General features: G+C 50.9%; 1 protein-coding gene and 1 pseudogene across 1 annotated transcript; both read right to left on the reverse strand.

Moving 5' to 3' along the window:
• Positions 1-810: 810 nt before the first annotated feature.
• On the reverse strand, positions 811-6,114 carry LOC146763724 (uncharacterized; annotated as a pseudogene).
• A 6,072-nt stretch (positions 6,115-12,186) lies between these two features.
• On the reverse strand, positions 12,187-20,011 carry LOC146763725 (serine/threonine-protein kinase PAK 3-like). The gene is made up of 15 exons (XM_085568000.1): positions 19,966-20,011; positions 19,472-19,585; positions 18,404-18,592; positions 17,960-17,970; positions 17,452-17,489; positions 17,000-17,013; positions 15,760-15,936; positions 15,353-15,416; positions 14,677-14,725; positions 14,399-14,511; positions 14,092-14,209; positions 13,246-13,345; positions 12,765-12,961; positions 12,531-12,668; positions 12,187-12,288 (listed from the first exon to the last, which is right to left on the reverse strand). Exons 1-15 carry the CDS (start codon positions 20,009-20,011, stop codon positions 12,187-12,189), a joined length of 1,470 nt encoding a protein of 489 aa, XP_085424126.1.
• Between the last annotated feature and the right edge of the window lie 169 nt (positions 20,012-20,180).

A 20,180-nucleotide genomic window follows, 5' to 3' on the forward strand; every position in this document is an offset into this window, starting at 1 on the left:
ACACGTACTTTATGGACAAGAATAGCCCTTAGTTAATCTAAGAATTGATACCTGGGTAACAAGATAGTGACCAATCACTCTCACTGGTTTGCCCCCTCCTCCCTACCTTCTTTTAGGTGCCGAGGCAATGAGATAATGCTTGAGCTAGGCTAAAAGCTGTGCAGAAAGAAGTAGTTACTTTGTACCCGGGGATGGGAATGAAGCACTTTCTAGAAATCAGCAAATTTAGCAGAAGCAGCTAACTGCAAAAGTCTCACCAGTGGCTATTTGAGCAGACAATCTTGTAGAGCATGTGCAGAAACAGAGGTAAAACAGCTGAAGCCCGAGGAAGCCTTCTGAGCCTTCAACCAAAACGACCACCAGAGGCTGACGACGACCTCCTGTAGAAATTGCACATGGTCTACAAGGGCTTACAGAATCATGTAATTAGAAAATATGTTGCAATATGAAGGTTAGGAATGTATCATGTTCACATTAAGTTAAAAACGTTTAAAAGATTGTTCTGTACAAAGAATGGACAAGTGGTGATTACGCGGGCAGAGGGAAGACAAGCACAGTCAGTATGATTGATAAGCAAGCTTCTTTTATTCAAAAATCCTGTCAGTTTATATAGGGTTTGCTACAAGCAAAGTCAGCAACAGCTCTCATTGGTCAAGTTTACAAAGGTCTTTGTTTTACTTCTCCTACGGGTGGTTACAGCTGTAGCTAAGTTCTCCAAGCCAAGTACTCATTGCTAAGTCATGCCTTCCAAGGACAGAGCATATCTTTGAGGCTATGCCTGTCCTTATTATCTCATTCCGAACTTGCTCTATTTCCCAGGCCTAGAGAGACCTTGTACAGTTTCCCAGGCCTAGACACAGAGCCTGTTTCCCAAGTTTTGTTCCCAGGCCAGACACAGGCTGATTCTGATTCTGGGGTCTTAAACAGTGGTATCAATGAATAACTGTTCCATTAATCCATGACCCCTCTCCTGCAACCATTCTCCAGCAAAAATTGCTAAGTTTCTCTATCAGTCTATTTGCAAAGTAACTGGTTATCCTAATAAATTTAGATGCATTTCCCCTTTTGTGAGAACCCCGGGTTTGGCTGGGGTTCTCGTGTGGTGGTAGAGCTTCTCCTCCAACCCGTGTTCCCAAAGGAAAACTCCGCAGTCTCTTCTTGTTCGGTCTCAAGATGTTTTATTGCTAGTTATCTAACAGATTAAGTTCTCGGGCTGCAGCCCTTTGGTCAGCGGCCCAGGCAGAGAGGCACACACTCGTGACACCCTCACTGTCTGGTGTCTTCTTCTCCTCTCCCCCCGCCCAGGGCTGCTGCTATCTTTTATAAGATATATTACGTATAGCATGTTTACAATTATTCCCCAATACCTATTACCTACGTTGCCAAGTGTTTCTCTATTCTAAACCAATCTGTGATTGCCAACATCACCAAGAACATGGAGGTAAGGAAGAAGAAAGAAGAAGGATGTGTTCAGCCCACTTTCCTCCATCTTAGAACTTCTGACCCCCATGTACAAAGTAAAAACCCCCCTGTACATGCACTAAAACCCCCCTGTACACTACCAAAAATTGTTCCCCTCTACTTTGTGAGTACATTTACTATACTATCTAACACGTTGTGACTGCTTGTTCCACCTTTAAAGTTGGTAATTCATTCCATGGTTCAAACTGGAAATCACAGCTAATTCCAGCTGACTGCCAGGGTCCAGACTGCCTCTGACATTGGCCTGGAACCTCTAAAAATGTTTGAGAGACATTTTGAGTTCCCACATCTCCCCTCCCTGTTTGAACCAAAAACACCTGCTTTGCCACTTTGTTCAAGGCCCTTCAAATACACATGAAAATGCATGGCATGACAAGCAGAAGAACTACAAGCCCTATAAGAATATAAGATATTACTTTCAAAATTTCTTTCCACACTGGTGAGAGATCAAAAGGGTTAAAGAAATCATCCCACCAGGACCCTGTTACTTTTTTCAGCTTGGTGATACTACTTTCTATTTGTTTTATATTTTCATGAATGGATTTTGAATGATCTGACAAGTTCATGCAGCACATCCCCTCAAATTCTTCACATCCGTGCCCATGTGACAGCAGCAAATAATCAATTGCCGCCCTGTTTTGAAGCACTGCCTGTCTTGCACTGCTGATGTCTGTTAACATGTCACTCAGTGCAGACGAAATGGCACGACTGTGTTTGCTCAACCAGCAAGCTATGTGGTCCAATTGTGTCAAGGCCACCCCCGATGCTGTTTGGGGTGAGAAAATTGCAACTGCAATTCTCCGAGCCTTGTCCCAGGTATAGACATCATCATCACAATTCGGACTATATTGATCAAGGGATCTTTTTTCCCTGCGTGTCTGTTCCTTTAAAGTTTTCAAATCAGGTGCTATCAATGAGAGCTCCCCAATGCTGCATGGACCGCCCTTGATTTTTGCAGGGATAGCAGGCCAAACTCTGTCCCCGCAAATCAAAAACACTCCCTTCGGTAAAGTGACTGGGTGTTGAAGGGATGCTTTGCTTGTCACCTTGGTGTAATTGCACCAAGATGATGCATTTTTATAAAAAGATTGATTTGGAGTGACATCTATTGTATGATTATCTGTCTTTGCCACTCCCACTGGATCAAATTTGATGCAATATTTTATTTTTGTTGACCCAAAAATATCTAGCTCTGGAGGTTCCAGGTGAGCCACAGGAAGGTATGGTGTCCAAACATGCCACCCTTCCATAGGATCTGAAAAGGTTTTTAAAACCTTTGGAGGGATATTTTTTGGAATCGGCCACTCCTTCACTGGCACACCTACCAAACATGTTGAAAATGGTTTCCCTGGCTTTGAATGAGTCAGACAAATACTGTCTAGACCCGCTGCCTTTGCCAAAGTTTCCCACACATTTTCCCTTGGTTGTTTCATGGGAAAGTCTGTCTCATTGTCCAAAGCAACGGACAAGAGAATGAGACACATGAACACTACCTGTCTGAACTCCATGTCCATGTCCCCAACCTTTGTGAAAAACCCTGCAATGCAGCAATGTTCAAATGACACTTAATTCCCCGAAAAACCCCAAGTCTCTGAATAATCAATTGTTGTCTGACGAGACGTCTGCAGCGTCCTTGTCTGCCTCCGTCTGCGTGCTCTCTTCTTTGCTCCTCGGGTCTGCATCCACCTGCGTCTGCACCCGGAAAGGTTTCACGTGCCTCGCCGACACCCACTTTGGTCCTCGCTCGGTGGAAACACAAGCGAAACCCTTGCCCCAAGTTATTAATGTAAATGGATCTTCAATTTGTCCTGATTCCGGATTTCTGATCAAAACCAAAGGATTTTCCCTTAACTTTGCTTGTGTACTGTTTGTAAAATGCCTAACAATTGGTGGTGTGGGCTCTGAGAAAGAACCATTTAAAAAATTCAATACATACAGAGCTTTGTTCAGCCGCATATAAGGTGTTGAGCCTGCCTCTCCCCTTTTCTGTTTATCCAAAAGGGATTTCAGGGTGTGATGTGTTCTTTCAATGATTGCTTGACCTGAGGGAGAATAAGGAATACCAAAAATGTGTTTCACTCCCCATTTTTTCAAAAATTTGTCAAGCATTTTGCCTGTATAAGTTGGACCATTATCTGTTTTTATTTCTTGTGGCACCCCGAGTGATGCAAAAGCTTGCAAAATGTGTCTGCAGGCATGTTCTGCGGTTTCCCCTGTATGTAATGATGCAAAAATCGCCCCTGAAAATGTGTCTACTGAAACATGGATATTTTTGAGCCTCCCAAAAGATGGGTATTTTGTGACATCAGCCTGCCAGAGCTGAAGACTCTGCAATCCCCTTGGATTGACAGCTCCTGTAGACGCAGGAGGCTGCACAAGCTGACAGTCTGGACAAGCATTGATGATCTCCCTCGCCTGACTTTTGGAGAGGCTAAAGGATTCCATCAATGCCTGTGCATTCTGATGGAAAAATGCATGGCTCAATTTTGCCTGCTCAAAAATATCCGGCAATGTCTGAGATATGGTCATTGTCAGTCTGTCTGCTTGAGCATTTCCCTCTGCTAAGAACCCTGGGAGTGATGAGTGTGCCCTGATATGTGTAACAAAATATTTGTGTTCTCTATTTTCCAAAATTGTCCTCATGCATGACAGATATGAATATAAAATTTCATTGTCAGTGTGTTTCAAAAGTGACCCCTCCAACCGTTTGACCACATTTGCAACATATGCTGAATCTGTGACCAGATTGAGAGGTTCCTGAAACAATTGAAAAACCCTGACAACTGCTGCCAATTCCACAATTTGTGGTGAACCCTGTACCATTTTTATGTCTGATTCCCACTCCCCTGTTTTTGAATTTTGCCATGTAACTACTGATTTGTGAGTTTCTCCTGAACCATCGGTGAACACTGTCACCCCATCCACTGGTTCCTGGCTTATTTTTGGCTTTTCTCTGAGACTTACTTTCGCATTCAGCATCCTGTGAGCTGGAAAATGAACAGTACAAATTCCTGGATAACCTAACAAAGCTATTGCAAAATCCTGTGATTTCTGCATCGCCCATTCAAAATATACTTTTTTCAAAGGAACATGAATAACTGAGAAATCTCTGCCTGACATTGTCAGCAACCTGGTTCTCGCCTTAATAATAATCTGTGCTACCATTTCTAAATCCGTGAGAATTGTTTTTGAGGGCCTGTAAGCTAAGAAAACCCACTCTATCAACAAAAGAGGGTCCACTTGAGACAAATCCCATTGAAAAATCAACCCATATAACTGTGCTGTTTCCCCCAACACTGCTAAATGAAAAGGCAATGATTCTACAAAGCGATGTGCTTGTTTCTGCTGAATCATGTCTGTGATCTTTTCAAGATCCCTTTTTGCTTCAGGCGTCAGAGTTCTGGGAGATTTGATGTTATTGTCCCCTCTCAAAAGATCGAGCAACGACGAGATGTCGTCATTGGTAATTCCCAGGATCGGTGTCATCCAGTTGATCTCTCCCAAAAGCTGTTGCAAATCCTGGAGATTGGTGACCTTTGTGTTGATTTCCAGTTTCTGTGGCCTTATTGTTTGTTTCGTGATCTTCCACCCTAGGTATTTCCAAGGTGCAATTTCCTGTATTTTTGGTGTACTAATTTCCAGTCCTGCTTTTTGCACCTGCGCAATCACACAGTCACGAACTTCTTGCACCTCCTGTTTTGTTGGTGCTGCAATGAGCAAATCATCCATATAATGGATAATTTTTGGTTTTGGATGTTTCTCTCGTGCTGGATGCAAAGCTTGGGCCACGTACCATTGGCAAATGCTTGGAGAGTTTTTGAGTCCCTGAGGAAGAACCGTCCAGTGGTATCTCTGCAAAGGTTCTTCTCTGTTGATGCTTGGGACAGAAAATGCAAAGCGTGGAGCATCATCTGGATGAAGTGGAATGCTGAAAAAACAGTCTTTGAGATCAATGATCACAAGCGACCAGTCCCTCGGGATCATCGAGAGAGATGGAAGCCCAAGCTGCAGTGGCCCCATGTCCTCAATGACCTCGTTGATTTTCCTGAGATCATGAAGCAGTCTCCAAGACCCTGAAGTTTTCTTGTGAATGACAAACACTGGGGAATTCCATGGGATGTTTGTTGGTTTGATGTGTCCCTTCTGCAGCTGTTCTTGGACCAACTTTTTCAATGCACTCAATTTTTTCTGCTCCAGGGGCCACTGATCCACCCAAACAGGATCATTTGTTTTCCAGGTCAGTTTCAAAGTGGCGAGTGCCACAGTGACCCCTGTCAAAAATCCAATTCTAATTTCAGTCCCCATTGTGCCAAAAGGTCCCTTCCCCATACTGTGATGGGCTTTTGCACAATGAAAGGACGGACAACTGCTGTCTTTTTTCCCGGACCTGTGACAACAATTGCGTTCTCACTTTGCATGCACAGGGAACTCCCCCCTATGCCTGTGAGAGAACCCAAAGGTGCAACCAAGTCCCATTCCCGAGGCCAAAAAATGTATGAAATAACTGTAACATCCGCTCCTGTGTCAAGCATCCCTGTAATAGCAATTGTCTTCTCGTTACAAGTCAACTGACAAATAACAATGGGACGATCCCGGCTCAAATGTTTCACCCAAGATGCATGCACTTCTGCTTGATCACCAGGAAAAGAGTCCCGTTTGTTGAACACCGGCATGGCTTGCCTTTCTGGATGAGATGGCAAAGCCATAGCTCGAGCAATCGGTGTGTTTTGTGGAATTGTCAGAGGTGGTCGCAAGGCTTTTGCCGTGACCATCAACTCCTCATTATGGTTTGCTGAAATCAAAGATGGATAAACAACAAGTCCAAGGATACTGCTCCTGTCCCTGGCCATTATTAAAAAATCCTGCCTTTTCCAAGAAGTCCCTGTGACACCTGTAGGTATCACTGCATGGCTATTGTCCAAAAGACACGTCAATTTGGAGGTTGCCAGGACGCATTGGAATCCGGGTGGTACCAAGTCTGGGTCGCTGGGGATTTTGGAGATTGCTCTGCTGAGGGGTTCTGTTTGTTGCTCCCTGAGGATTGTCCCTGCTGGTTTTGTGTCACTGCCAGGATTTGTGTCTGAGCGCGCTGGCGTTGATTCACGCTCTTTTTCCCGTTTCCCGGAATAGGAAGAAGTTTCCCATCCACATCTGTCTGTGAGTGACACTCACTTGCGAGATGTTTCCCTCTCCTGCACCGAGGGCAAAGGTCTGGTGGCTTGTTGGGCTTTGAAAGTTGTGGGCAGTTCCTTTTAATATGTCCTTGTGCCCCACCCCCAAAGCACCGTCTCTCTGCATTAGGGTTGCTCTTTGTATAATTTGCAAGAACTTCCCTAACACGTTTTTCAATTTGATCCCCCAAGTGTTCCTCCATGATGGAAGCAACATGTTGTGGTGTCCCCACCTTGCTGCACGACTCGATCATGTCTGCCAAGGTGGCCTGGTGCGGCATCATGCTGATGATCCGTCTGCACTCCGGATTGGCATTGGAGAATGCGAGGCTTTTGATCAGGTGTGGTTTTGCTCCCTCCTCGCTCACCTGCCGCTCCACCGCCTGAGAAAGACGATCCACGAATGAAGAAAATGGCTCTGCAGGACCTTGTTTGATCTCGGTGTAGATTGTGTCCTGGACCCCCGCTGGAGCAATTTGAAGAATCGCCCTCCATGCTGCCTCTTTGATGTCACTGAGCACGTGACGCGGGAGCCTCACCGCCTGTGGAGTTGGATCGTCCTCAGGAGGATCACCAGCAAGCTGCACCACGGTGAGTTTCGCATTCAGCCTGCCCTGGTATCTGGCTCTCAGCTCCTCCAGGGATCTCCTCCGCGCCTTCTGCCACATGAGAGCTTGGGTGTCTGTAAGAACTGATGTCGCAAGATATTTAAGATCATACGGTGTTAAGTCATACATTCCAAAAATACTTTTTAACATTTGCTTGAAATATGGTGATGACAACCCATTGTCCCGAATGGCCTTAGCTAAATCTTTGATTGCTCCATGGTCCAGGCGTTCCCATCTCGGGTTTTGGCCCTGAGAGTCATAGTTCACTGGCATCATTATATTTCCCGAGCCCTGCAATAAACCTTTCTCTTTCTCCAACTCTGCTCGAATGTCCTGCCAGTCCACTTTTGCGCTCTGCAAAGCTGTAAATTCAGTGGGTACTTGCCTGTAGAGTGGAGTCATGTGCTGTGGCTGCAGTTCTGGTGCAGCAGCACTCACCGATACCAATGGCGTCTGCAGCATCTGCGAAGATGAAGGGTGGAAGCCTCTGGAGAAAAGTGAAGCATCTGCTGTGGAGGAGAACACACGACTGCCTTGCATTATTTGGAAAATTTTTGGAAGATGAACCAACAGTTCTGGCTGTGACTCCAAGGCTGTGCTTAAATATCGTAAAAGAAATTCAACAACCCCCTTTGATATTAGAATTGACTCTCCCTGCCCCGAAAGTTTGGCAGACCTTGATTTTGGAATTGTCCAAGCTGGGACACCCTCCGAAGCGGTGATGCGTGTCGTTTCCTCCCGTTGCTGCGCCTCAGCAGAAGTGTCCTGAGTCCCGCACTGTTCCGGTGTCAGTGGAGGTTCCTGCTGCTGTGCAGATGTGACTTTTTTCACCCTGGATTTTTTCTTCTAAGAGACTGGAAAAAAGTCCTGCAATGTCACAGTCCCACCACTGGGTGGCGCAGTGCCTCGACCCGACAAGTTCTGCGAAGCCTGTTGCAATGTTGTGGTTCCGCCGCTAGATGGCGCTGCCGCCTGACCAGCTGAGGTCGGAACCGCACTTTGCTCTTCAATCTGCACTTTTGACAAACATTTTAACACCTCTTCTGTCAACTGATTTACATTTGCAAATCCCGCACTAATTCCCGATAAACCTTTGAGCATTTCTCCTAATAACTGATTCACGTTTGCAATCCCTGCAGTTGATGAAACTGACTCTTGTTGTAACAACTGTTCTAATTTGGTCATGTCAGAAGCAGACAGGGATTGGCCGTGAGCTTGGGCCGTCTGTTGCCATGGGAACTGTGATGGAACGGTGCCCTGAGGAATGTTTACCTCCTGGCCACGCCCCATCCCTGCCTGCCTCATCTCAGGGGAGTGAACACTCCTTCTCCAACCCAGGCTATGCTTTGGCCACGCTCCGCCCCGCACCGCCTCCGAATCAGAGCCACTGCCATCTCCCCCAAGGCTGACGTATCCACCCTCCTGTTCCCATTCCAGCCCCGATGTCTCCGTCTCACTTTGCCCATCTCCTGGCTCCATGCCAGCACCCACAGCCCGCGCGCGTCGGCTCCGCCCCCTGTGTGCCTGTTCCACGCGTTTGAAATGTGAGAAATCCCCTTCACCCGTGGCTGTCGGGTTCTGCTCGACCTTCACGCGCATGCCCGCCGCCTGAGCTGCAGCGAGGAACGCCTCCCGCTGTCCCTCTGCCGCTTCCTCGGCAGCCCTGGCTGCCGCGGTCAGGGAGCGAAGTTCCCGCGCCCTTTGGGCGGCCGCTTCTGCGGCCTCACGGATTCTCGACATTGAACGCGTCACCAGGCGCTCCGAGCGTACCACCGTCGCACTCGCACCCCCCGCTTTCGCCCCGATCCATCCCGCCCCCGCCGCTCTCCCCGGCCTCGCTTTCTGTGCGGGCTGTTTTGAACTCCCAGCCTGCGCAGATGTGGAGGCACTTTCCTCTCCCTCCTCCCCCTGCTCTGCGCTCACGTTCGCACCCTCCTCCACTGGGGCTGCTGCCGCCGCCGCTGCCCCCACCGTGGGTTTGGACTCGGGCAATGCCTTCCCCCCACTGAGGGTCGCGGCTGTGCCTGGCTCGCCCGCCTCCGTCTGGGGAATTTCTGCATCGGAGGAGCTTAGGGACTCTTGGGAAACTGAGGAACAGTGAGAACCCTGGGACACGGGATGCAATGGGGTATCATCTCCCTGATTTTCCACAGGAAGCAATCCTGCCTGCCCTCTGTCTGTGTTGAGAGGGGCTGTCCCAAGCTGCTGGCCGGACTGTCCCCCCCCCGTTTTTCACCAGGAGCCGTAGCTGCCTGGCTTGAGCTGCCGTGTTGTGAGAGTGTCTCTAAAACTGTTTTTGCTGATGATAAAAGTTTTGCGGCAAGCTAATTATTTTTATAGCCTGATAATATAATTTCTTATTAATTTCCTGCCAAAAATTTGGCTCATACAATAAATCTGGATCTGAGTGTGGGAAGTTACACCTCACCCATAATAATAAATCTTTCAGCTCCTTTTGAGCAATCTCCACCGGATGGGCAGAGATGATGCCCTGGAAGGCAGATACTATTTCTTTTTCCTCTTGGGAGAATTCCCCCCCCCATGTTCTTAATTTTGACCGTTCTCACCAAAAGCTGTGTTGGCCCGAGGTCAGTCCGGAGATGGCACTGATTACCGTCCAGCAGGTCACAGGTGAGAGATCCCAGGCACACTTCTGGGTCGTCTCCTCCCTGGAAAGTCCCCGAGGCGAGTTGTTTCGGTGAAGGTCAGGTTCTTATCTCGAGCTGTCCGCTCCCTCTCTTCTTGGAATTTACGGCGAGTGTGTGCTCTGCCCTTCTTTTTATTTTTCTTCTCCGCTGATGCAGGCTGGATGTTGTTTGATGTTTCTTTTCAGTCTTCTTGCTGGTGCCCACCCAGGGAAGCCAGATGTGAGAACCCCAGATTTGGTCTGGGGTCTCGTGTGGTGGTAAAGCTTCTCCTCCAACCCGTGTTCCCAAAGAAAAACTCTGCAGCCTCTTCTTGTTCGTTCTCAAGATGATTTATTGCTAGTTATCTAACAGATGAGGTCCTCGAGCTGCGGCCCTTTGGTCAGCGGCCCAGGCAGAGAGGCACACACTCCTGACACCCTCACTGTCTGGTGTCTTCTTCTCCTCTCCCCCCACCCAGGGCTGCTGCTATCTTTTATAAGACATATTACGTATAACATGTTTACAATTATTCCCCAATACCTATTACCTACGTTGCCAAGTGTTTCTCTATTCTAAACCAATCTGTGAGTGCCAACATCACCAAGAACATGGAGGTAAGGAAGAAGAAAGAAGAAGGATGGGTTCAGCCCACTTTCCTCCATCTTAGAACTTCTGACTCCCATGTACAAAGAAAAAAACCCCCTGTACATGCACTACAACCCCCCTGTACACTACCAAAAAATTTTTCTCTCTACTTTGTGACTGCATTTACTATACTATCTAGCATTTTGTGACTGCTTGTTCCACCTTCAAAGTTCGTAATTCATTCCATGGTTCAAACTCGAAATCACAGCTAAATCCAGCTGCCTGCCGGGGTCCAGACTGCATCTGACCATGGCCTAGAATCTCTAAAAATGTCTGAGAGATATTATGAGTTCCCACACTCTGCCAGTCAGGTGGGGCGGTGTGGGACAGCTGTCGGGGAAGGTGTGTGGGGCAGGCCAGGGCCACTCTGGCAAGGGGGAGAGCCTTGGGCCGCTCGGAAGCAGCGCAAAGCCGTGAACGGGAGAGCCCGTCCGCAGCGCACAGCTTGGAAGGCACTGACCAGCTTAGGCACAGCGTGACACGCAAGGGAACACTCCAGGGCTCTGGGGGGTTTAGAGGTTTTATTGCCAGTCATGCTGAAAGCAAGAGCTGGAACAGAGCATCTCCTGGTTACTTCACCATCTTCATCTACCTCAATCTGTCCTCCAGGTGGCCTCCTCCAGGTGGCCAGTTCAGGCAGACAACTCGTGGGACATGCCTGCTCCAGATCTGCTCAATCCCACATTCTTCTTGGATAGCTCAATTCTTCTGATGACAATTCATTCATTTCTCCTTAAGGGATAATTCTGAGCTTCCCTACATCAACACTACTCTACTCTTTTCTAAACAATGCTTCATGAATGAAGCCTTCTATGGTCTCTAGTCCTAACTAAAGACAGCTAAGCTCAGAAAACCTCAAAACATTACATTTCCTATCTACAGCAGAGCTCCTCGTAAAACTCAGGGGATGGCTGAAGCTCTGCCTATGCACGATCCATCCCCGTTTCCCTCCCCTGAGCTGGCAGGGCACGAGGGCCTCCTCAGGCGCAGGCGTCTGCACGCCAGTTTTCCTGCACTTGCTTTCCCCACTTGCGGTAAGCAAAGCTGCTTACCTCAGCGTGATCTCTGGGCCTCTGCAAGGGACTGTCCAGCTTAGCTAGAGCATGGCAAGGAAGGGAGTCTTCCAACGCTCGGCCTATGTCAGAGTTTTATTGCCACTCTGGCTGAAACAAAGTGTCCCCTCACTACTTCGGCATCTTTATCATTCTGCCCGGCAGCTGGCCTGATCAGGCTGACAGCTTGTAGCGCCTGCACAGTGCACTTCTGCTGCATCACAGCTTTTCCTCTCACAGCTTAATTCTGATTATGACAATTCATTCTTTTCTACTTAAAAGAGAGCTCAGAACTTACCTAAATTAACAAGACTATATTCTAAGCTAAACTATCCTCTACTATCTAAGCTATCTAGATTCTACAGTCCTTTGAATTCTCTGCCTGAATTTCCTTAAGTTTTAAAAGTTAATCTTTTCATGAAAAAAAAACCCCAACAACGGTTTAAGTTGAACCTAGCTAAACTAAGAAAATTCCGGAACCATTACATTTCCTATCTACAGCACAGCCCCTTATTAAAAAGTCAGGGGATGGCTGAATCTCTGCCCAAACACAACACATCCCCTTGCCCCTGCTCGGAGCTGGCACGGCACAAGGGCCTCCTCAGGCGCAAGCGTCTCCTCTCCAGTCTTCCAGCACTTGCTTGGCTGAGGTGACCAGAGCAGCCAGGCTGGAGGCTGGCTCGCCTGAGGTCACAAACGGATGCTGCCCGGAAGAAAAACCAAAAAGAAGGGAACCCCCGTTACTTTCCACGAGCACATCCTCACGGGCCCAAGCAGGACTCCTTGGCTGCCCAAAAGACACACCAAGAGGACCGAGGGCAGCACATTCCCCGTGGGCCTTCCTCTCCTGGAAGCTGCCTCACCCACGCAGCCCACACTCCTCTTGATCCCTGGATGCAGGTGTCCTCAGCTGGCAGGGCTTTTTGCCCCTTTGCTTTTTCTCACCTGCAGGAGTTCCTGGGCAGACCAGCGCCTGTCCTCGTCTGCCTGCAGGCAGCAGCGCAGAAAGTCGCGCAGGAGAGCCGAGTGGTGCCTGGGGTTCTGCAGTTTCGGGGGCCCGTTCATTTCTATCAGTTCAAAAACCTACAACACATGGATGGAAGAGGACACTCTAGCTGCTCCTTTCCTAGCCACAACAGCTCTCTCCACACAGAGCCCCTTTTCTAAGTTGCACCTTACCCTGACACGGGCCATCCTCTCGTAAGGAGCTTCCCCTTCCACCATTTCCAGCCCCATGATCCCCAGGGACCAGATGTCCACTTTGGGGCCGTAGGCTTCTCCTCTCACCACTTCCGGGGCCATCCAGCTGGGAGTGCCCACTCTGGAGCTGCACTTGCTGCGCTCAGGGCTGAGCTGAGCGCAGAGGCCAAAGTCAGCTGAGGAGAAAAACAAAGCCTGTCAAAGCCAGCCACCGCTGGCAAACCGGCCTAAAGGATGGCCCACTCCAAGCCTGCCAAGGCCATGCCCAGTCTAGCTGAAAAGGCAGCTGAGCTCGCCTTCCCCGTGGCTGGAGCCAGGGAAATAGGGCATTGGCCATTTCAGAAACACCCTCACGATTCACGTGCTGGCTGAGCAGCGCTTCTGGGGAAGTGGCAGTCACCAAAAAGCAGCCCCACAGCACACGCGGGGAAGGCTGCCCCTGAGCAGGGGCGATACCCACCCAGCTTGACAGATCCGTCCATGCCCACGAGAACGTTGCCGCTTTTGATGTCCCTGTGGATGACTTGGCGGGAATGAAGGAAATGCAGTCCTTGCAGGCACTGAGAGAGAAAGGAGGGAAGGAAAGTTAACATTCAGCATCTGATTTGATCCCAGAAGAAAGGAAAGGGCTCCAAGAGGTTGACTGCTTTCTCAGGGAATTGTGAAGGAGGGAGCACTAGCACAGCGCTGTCAAGAGCAAGAGCTTGCTGCTTCAACACTCTTAGAAGTGCTTTGGATATTTCAAAGCGAAGGCATCTGAGCTTGCACGAGTCCATCCTGCCATTGGTACCAAGCACGTGACCTTTGGCTGGCAAGCAGCATGGCAACGATTTCATTGCAAGCCCTGTGGCAGCAGAGGAGGAAGCAGCACATTAGACCTGTTTCAGAATCCCTCGCCATCTGGGCTGCAATGCCGTGCTTTGAAGCTGAGGACATCTCCTTTGCCCTCGGCTTGAAATTCTGCCACCCGCATGCGGGCTTAGAATGTCAAGGAATGTCAGACAGACGGACAGGCTCCAGACAAACATTCAGAGGCAAAGCTGAGAGGAGCAAGCCAGGAAATGAAACAAGTGAGTGTGCACAAGCTCCAGAGGACGGACAGCATGGAAGAGTGCAAGAACAGAGCCTAAGGCGTGCGGGGACTCCAGCAGGCAGTTCCCTTCAGATTAATGCTCTTTCTTCTGCTCTGTGTCGTGAGAGCAGCGCCAAAAGAAAGCCGGGGCCAAGAAATCTCTGCTCTCCTTAACCACCAGCTGACAAGAACCATCCTGGGCAGGCCAGGGGAAGCACAAGCGGGACGCCTCACCTCCCGACAGACGGCGCCTATCTGTCCTTCCTCCAGGTACACTGCCCGGAGCACATCGAACAACGTGCCGCCGTCCATGAACTCCATCACCAGCCAGAGCTCCGCATCCACCAGGTAGCTGAAAGAAGGAAACCACGGCATGGAGAGAGAGGAATGGGCACGGCTCAGGCACCCGAGGGCCTGACCCAGGCTTTTGCAACTGCTCTCCAAGCTACACATGCCAGAAGAGATTACTGAAAGCCAGCTGCAAACTCCTCCCGTGCACATGCAGATGTCTAAAGCTACATAGACGTGAGAATACCCCAACCTGTCTAAGTAGCTGACAATATTGGGATTCCTGCTGTCCCTCATCACCAAGATTTCATTGACAGCCAGCTCCTCAGACATCTTCTCCTGAAGAGACATTATCTTGATGGCCACCTACAAAGACATTGGCCACCATTAACTTGAGAAGTCGCTCCCTGCACGAGACTCAAGGAACACGGAGCGAGCGCTCGTGCCATGACACAGCGAGCTGTGCCAAACTGCCCTGTTGCCAGACAGCAGAGCTTAGGGAGAAACTGCTCGCGGGTATTGACACTTTACCTGTTGTCCTGTGCTGGTGTCGAGGGCTTTATAAACAGCTCCAAAGCCCCTAGAAAGAAAAGGGCAGCAGAAAAAGCCCTTTATAGCCCTGGCAGTGAAAGCAAGCCTAGGCAGGAGATCTCCCTAGGCTGCCTGGACTCCTTAGAAAATGCCTGCCTGCAGCGTCTCTTCAGCTGGCAGCACGGCAGCCCACCAGCCCTCTGCCATGCCGGACAGGGAACACGGAGCTCCCTCATGGAGACCAAGGACCCGTGCAAATCTCCAAGGCACACGCCCACTTGGTTCCATTCCAGTGCAAGGGGGGCTCGATCTCTGTGTGGCTTTGCGCACAAGTGTGCAAGTGGGCTTACATCTGGAGAAGACTAACTTTGAAAACACTGCCTTCAAGAACTGTCCTCAGACAGCTCTTGAGTGGCAAGGTGCCCTTGGAGGCCATACAGACACAGGGCCAGGAGATCTTCCAGGTCCTGCTCCTCACTGCTGCAGCAAGGCGTCGCTTGCATCAAGTTGTCTTTGCTGATGCTTCCTGACTGCTCTGACTGAGCCGTCCTGAGAGGTGACAGGAGGCAAAGCCCGAGGCTGACCGCGTTTGGAACTGGCCTGACTTCACGCTGGATATTGCACAAGCTGAAGACCCGGCCCACAGTTTGTTCTATGGAGCAGACGTCACACTTACCCTCGTCCAAGTTCTTCAAATGCCCTGTATTTCTTCATTGGCTCGCCCAGACTCACAATGCTCCCTGAGAGAGACAAAAGCAGTGCCAGGAGCTCACTTTCAACCGGAGGCCTTGCTGCCCACACAATCCAAAATGCATGCCCACTGTCAGGAGCTTGAGAGCTCCCAGGGGCCAGTCACTCGCGACGTGCCACAAAAGGCAGCCCAGGCAGAGCCAAGCCAGGCCCAGGTGCCCCCAGAGGCAGCAGGAACACCCCGAGCGCTCCCTCGCTGCCTCAAAGCACAACAACAGCTTCTGCAGAGAGGCCTCAGCGCCTCTGAGACCGAGGAGGAACTTCTGGCGCAGCCTGCACCGAGACAGGCAGACAACGCACTGCTCTGGCAGACAAGAAACACGGCAGACGTACTCAGTGTCTTCAGGCCCTGCTCCTCTCTCATTTCGGGCTGCTGGGCTGGGCTGCTGGATGAAGTGCCGGCAGCTGGGGGACAGCTGGCCGCTGAAGGCGATGCCGGTCCAGCGGCACGTTGAATGGCAGAGCCTGTCTTGAGCTGGGACCAGAAAGGATTGCCCGTCAGAAGGGCGGCTGGCACAGATGCCCCGGAGAGCACACGGCAAAAGCAAGGCCTTCGGAAGATGCTGTCGGCCACCGCCAGGCCTCCTCAGCTGGGGGCTTTCGGACATCCCCTTCCCAAAGGCAATGGGAAAACCACTAAGGCTACTTCGATACAGCCCCTCATGGCCACTTCCATGCTCCATCGTGCTGGCCTTTCTGCACGACAAGTGGAACTAGCCATTGATGGGCTTGCAAAGATCCGCAGAGAGATCAGAGCAGGGCTCCAGAGCCTTGTTGCGGTTCTTCCTCCTCCTGTGTTTTCCTGGGCAATGAAATCACCCTGGAGCTGGCATGCAACTGTCTGAGCAGAAGCCCAGAGCGTGTCCCTTCTCTGATCCCTTTCACCGATTTCCCCTCTGTATTTCAGGCATTAGGGGGCGGCCCTTCGGGGCTGCATTCCAGCCCTGCTGAGCCCCACCCGCCCTTTACAATGCAGAGCCCTCTAGGATTCTCCTCACCAAACCCTGCTCTGACCATGTGCAAGTGAAGCGCAGTCTACATCATGCCTGAACCTAAGTAGTCCATGGAGTGTGGCTTGTCCCTTCCAGGGGCCAGTGTTTCCCAAATATCCTGCAAGGCTGTCAGCTGAGTCTTTGGACCTCTCTGTCCGCTGGCCACAGGTGGCCCGCATCGCCAGGGGGCACAAGGGGCTCATTTCTACGCTGGGAATCATTGAATGCTGCCTCTTGTCTGATGCCAAGAGGCATTCTCGAGCCCTCTCAGCATCCCAGCAAAGTGATGCTCAAGTGTCAAAGTTCAGGACCCATTGGCCAGGGCTCCCTGGCTTGGCTGAAGCAGCACTAGGTCATGGCAGGCACACAGCCCCCAGCATCTTCAGCCGCAAGCAACAAGGGCTGGGCTTGAAGGCCTGGCTTGAAGCTTGGCCCTGCACCCAAGGCAGTGCCAGCCTCAGATGCCACTTACTGGCTCTGCAAGTTCAGCCTGTGGAGGGACAGCAGCTGGAAGCTTGCTGCTGTTTTGCTCCTCTTCAGCCTCTCCCTCTGTAACAGTGCCAGCCAGACGAGGCGCTGACCCTGCGGCTGAGCCCTGCAGACAGACAGAAGTGAGAGAGACTGGGAACAGCCAACCCTTGCAGCAGCTGCTTTCTACTGCGCTGGGAAAGCACCCAGAATAAGGGCAAATCATAGACTTGGATACAAGTGGCATTCTGAGTCATGAAAGCCCTAGGAAGATGGCTGCATGAGGTGCTACTGCCTCTTGCTGTGCATTTGATCTTCCATGCTGGCTAGAAGCAGCAAGACACCTTGGAGCTGTCACATTTGCTTTTCACCTCTTGAAAGGCTCTTGATGGGAAAATAAGGAAGGAGCCAGTGCTCCCTTTGCTACTACTGCTGCCACCAGGCAGCTGGCCTTTCCTTCAGCCTCCCACGCTGGCACTCTACACTCTACTGCAACAGGCCAAGCTCACAGCTTGCTGCACAGTTCTAACACGCCAGCAACGTCAGGGGTTCCTTTGCCACTCACCAAAGCACAGGCTTTTCTCCATCCACGTGTGAGGTGACCTGCAGGGAGCAAGGGAAAAGGAACCAGAGGCCCTTAGAAAAGTGCCTTTTGCTGGGGGCTCCCACAGCACAAGTCATTCCCAACGGAGAGCATTTCCCTTTCCCAACATGCCTCCAGGAGCAAGAGCCCTTTCCCACAGCAAGCGAGAGAACAAACAAGGACACTAGAGTAGGCGCTGTCTACGTTTGGGCCTCTTTTGCCAGGAAAGAAACAGAAACACGGCCAAGGAAATGCAACAGCTCAAGCAGTTTTTCCTCTTCTCTTCCCAGTATTTTATAGATCGTTTTTTTAATTGCATGCACAAGCCATTCCCATCAATTGCTGGAAGACAATACAACAGCAAAGCTTCCACAAAGGGCCCCTTTGCTGTGGCAGCTCTCCGCTGCAGCGGCCCCAGAACAGCTCCTGCCTTCAGCAGCAAACCCTAACTGGACTGGAGTTTGTGCTGCATCGCCAGGAGAATGGCTACCTTGGCGCAGCCTAGAAAGGGTCAAGGCACACAGCCAAGGCCTCTAAATGGCAGCATTTGGAGCAAAAGGGGCTTTCCTTCACTCCTGGAGAGAGCCACAGGGTTTTGAGAAGTACTTCTGAGCATCTCCCCTCAGAGTCTACAATTTCCAGGTTGTCTTGGTTGAAGCAGCAAGCTGAGGAAATGACACACTCCACTGCCACGCGCTGTCCCGGGGAGGGAAGGCAAGCGCTGCAGGCTGCAAATTACATTGCAAACGCTCTGCACCTACCACCCAGTACAGATACCCCCTTCTTAGCTGATGCTGCTGGCAGGAGATTTACCAAACTGGTGGCATCCTAACGGCAGTTTTGTTCCCTGATCAACTCGGTCACTACCGCGGCATATAGAGCAGAGCGAAGCAAAAGCCAGGGGACGCCAGCCCCAGGATAAACCTTTACTTACGAGTCAGGTGGGTCAGGTAATATCCAGAATAAGCAACGGTAAAGATGGTGCAAACCGCGGCACAGACCTGCCCGAACATTTTGGCCATGCTCTGCTGCTTCGCACACTGAATGCCACCCAAGGGGTAAAGCAAGACTCCTCTCGGGGTGCAGGCCGTCTGCTGAGAACTCCTTGGTCGCAAGGATCCTCCTGCAGGGAGCGAGCGGAAAAGCTGCTCTGGACAACCAGGCCTCGGGCTCACGGGGACATCGCTGTGCTGTGACGCGGCACTGTGACGTGGCACCGCTCCCTTGACCTCACAATAGCAGCTGCTCTGGGTTTGTTGTGCCCAGCAACCAAACCTTCTGTACAGATGACGCAAAAGAAAAGCCTGGGAAGTTCTGCTCAGTCGTGAAGCAGCAGAATATGTCCTTCCAGTCCATAAGCCAGAGCTCAAGGCGTCCCAGGGCAACTCAGAAGACACGGCGGCCCAGCCTGCACGCGAGAACAGAAAGCAAGTGTGCTTCTTCTCCCTGGCATCTTAGTTGGTTCTGAAAAGCCAGCTTCTTCCATGACATGTAGGGGGAAAAAGAAGCAAAGAAAATAAATTTCCAGGAGTATTGCAGCGTGCAGATGCTTCTTGAGCACACCGGTGCATGCTGATTTTTTCTCCCACTCTGTTTGCTGCACGGCCTCCCTTTTGTGGCAGGGAGATGCTGGCTTAGCTCTTGACACAAAGCTCCTCTTGTCCTGCTTGCTCTTTCTCTGGCCACTGAAAGCCTCAGAACAACCACAGGAGCTCTGCAGTGGTTCCTGGGCTGCCACAGTTGTGTTGTGTTGGAGCTCTGGCAGCAGCCTGCAGCCCACTGCTCTGCAACGCCCTGCAGATGTCGAGCCCAAGGAAGGGCCCTTTGGAACAGGCCAAAGCCGCAGTCTCACAGATGTTTGCCCAGGCTCCATGCTCCCTGTAAGATTCCTGGCGGACACTTGCACAGCCACATGCCAATGAAAATGAGTTGTAGTCATTCCCCTCTCTGTTAAAATCTTCAGCTAGACCCAGGAGCCAGCTTGAAAGCAGAAAGAAATTACTGCGTGAGAGGGCGGAAAAGTGCACGCAACTCCTCTGGAAATCAACTCGGTTCACCTGTAGAACAAGGATGCCAGACTTGCTTTCCTGGTGACTCCGCACCCGCAAGTCCTCTGCTGGTGGACAGCACAGTCCAGTCTTTCAAGGAGCTTTACCCTGGGCTCCTCACACTTCAGAAGCTGAGGGTGGCATTTCAAAATCAATGCAATTGATGCAAGGCCCAGCACTATCTTCAAATTCTCTTGCTGAAACACTGCAGTAGTTACCCAGAAGGATTGCCTCCATTGGAAAGCATCTCATTTTCCCCATTTCCAAGTCCGCTCACATCAACCAGCAAATTGTAGGGCTTTGGAGAAGGAGGAATGACACGGTAGCATGGAAAGCCCAGTGTAGGCCCTCAGGCCCCCTTGAGCAGGGCGCTTTGGTGCCCCAGAGGTTCAAGAGAGGGAAGCGTAAGGAAGACGTGCCCTTTCGACCCTCCTTTACTCCTCAGCACCAAGTGACCGCCAGGAAACGGGGGACAGCCAGGCCAGGTCCCTCATCCTGACCCAGCGTGAGGGGCAGCTGGCACGGAGGGACACAAGGGCACGGTGGGGAACATCTCAGCCAGGCAGGTGGGGCGGTGTGGGGCAGCTGTCGGGGAAGGTGTGTGGGGCAGGCCAGGGCCACTCTGGCAAGGGGGAGAGCCTTGGGCCGCTCGGAAGCAGCGCA

The sequence above is a fragment of the Lonchura striata genome, chromosome Z (genome assembly GCF_050655825.1).
Source record: "Lonchura striata isolate lonStrDom1 chromosome Z, ASM5065582v1, whole genome shotgun sequence".
Lineage (NCBI taxonomy): Eukaryota > Metazoa > Chordata > Aves > Passeriformes > Estrildidae > Lonchura > Lonchura striata.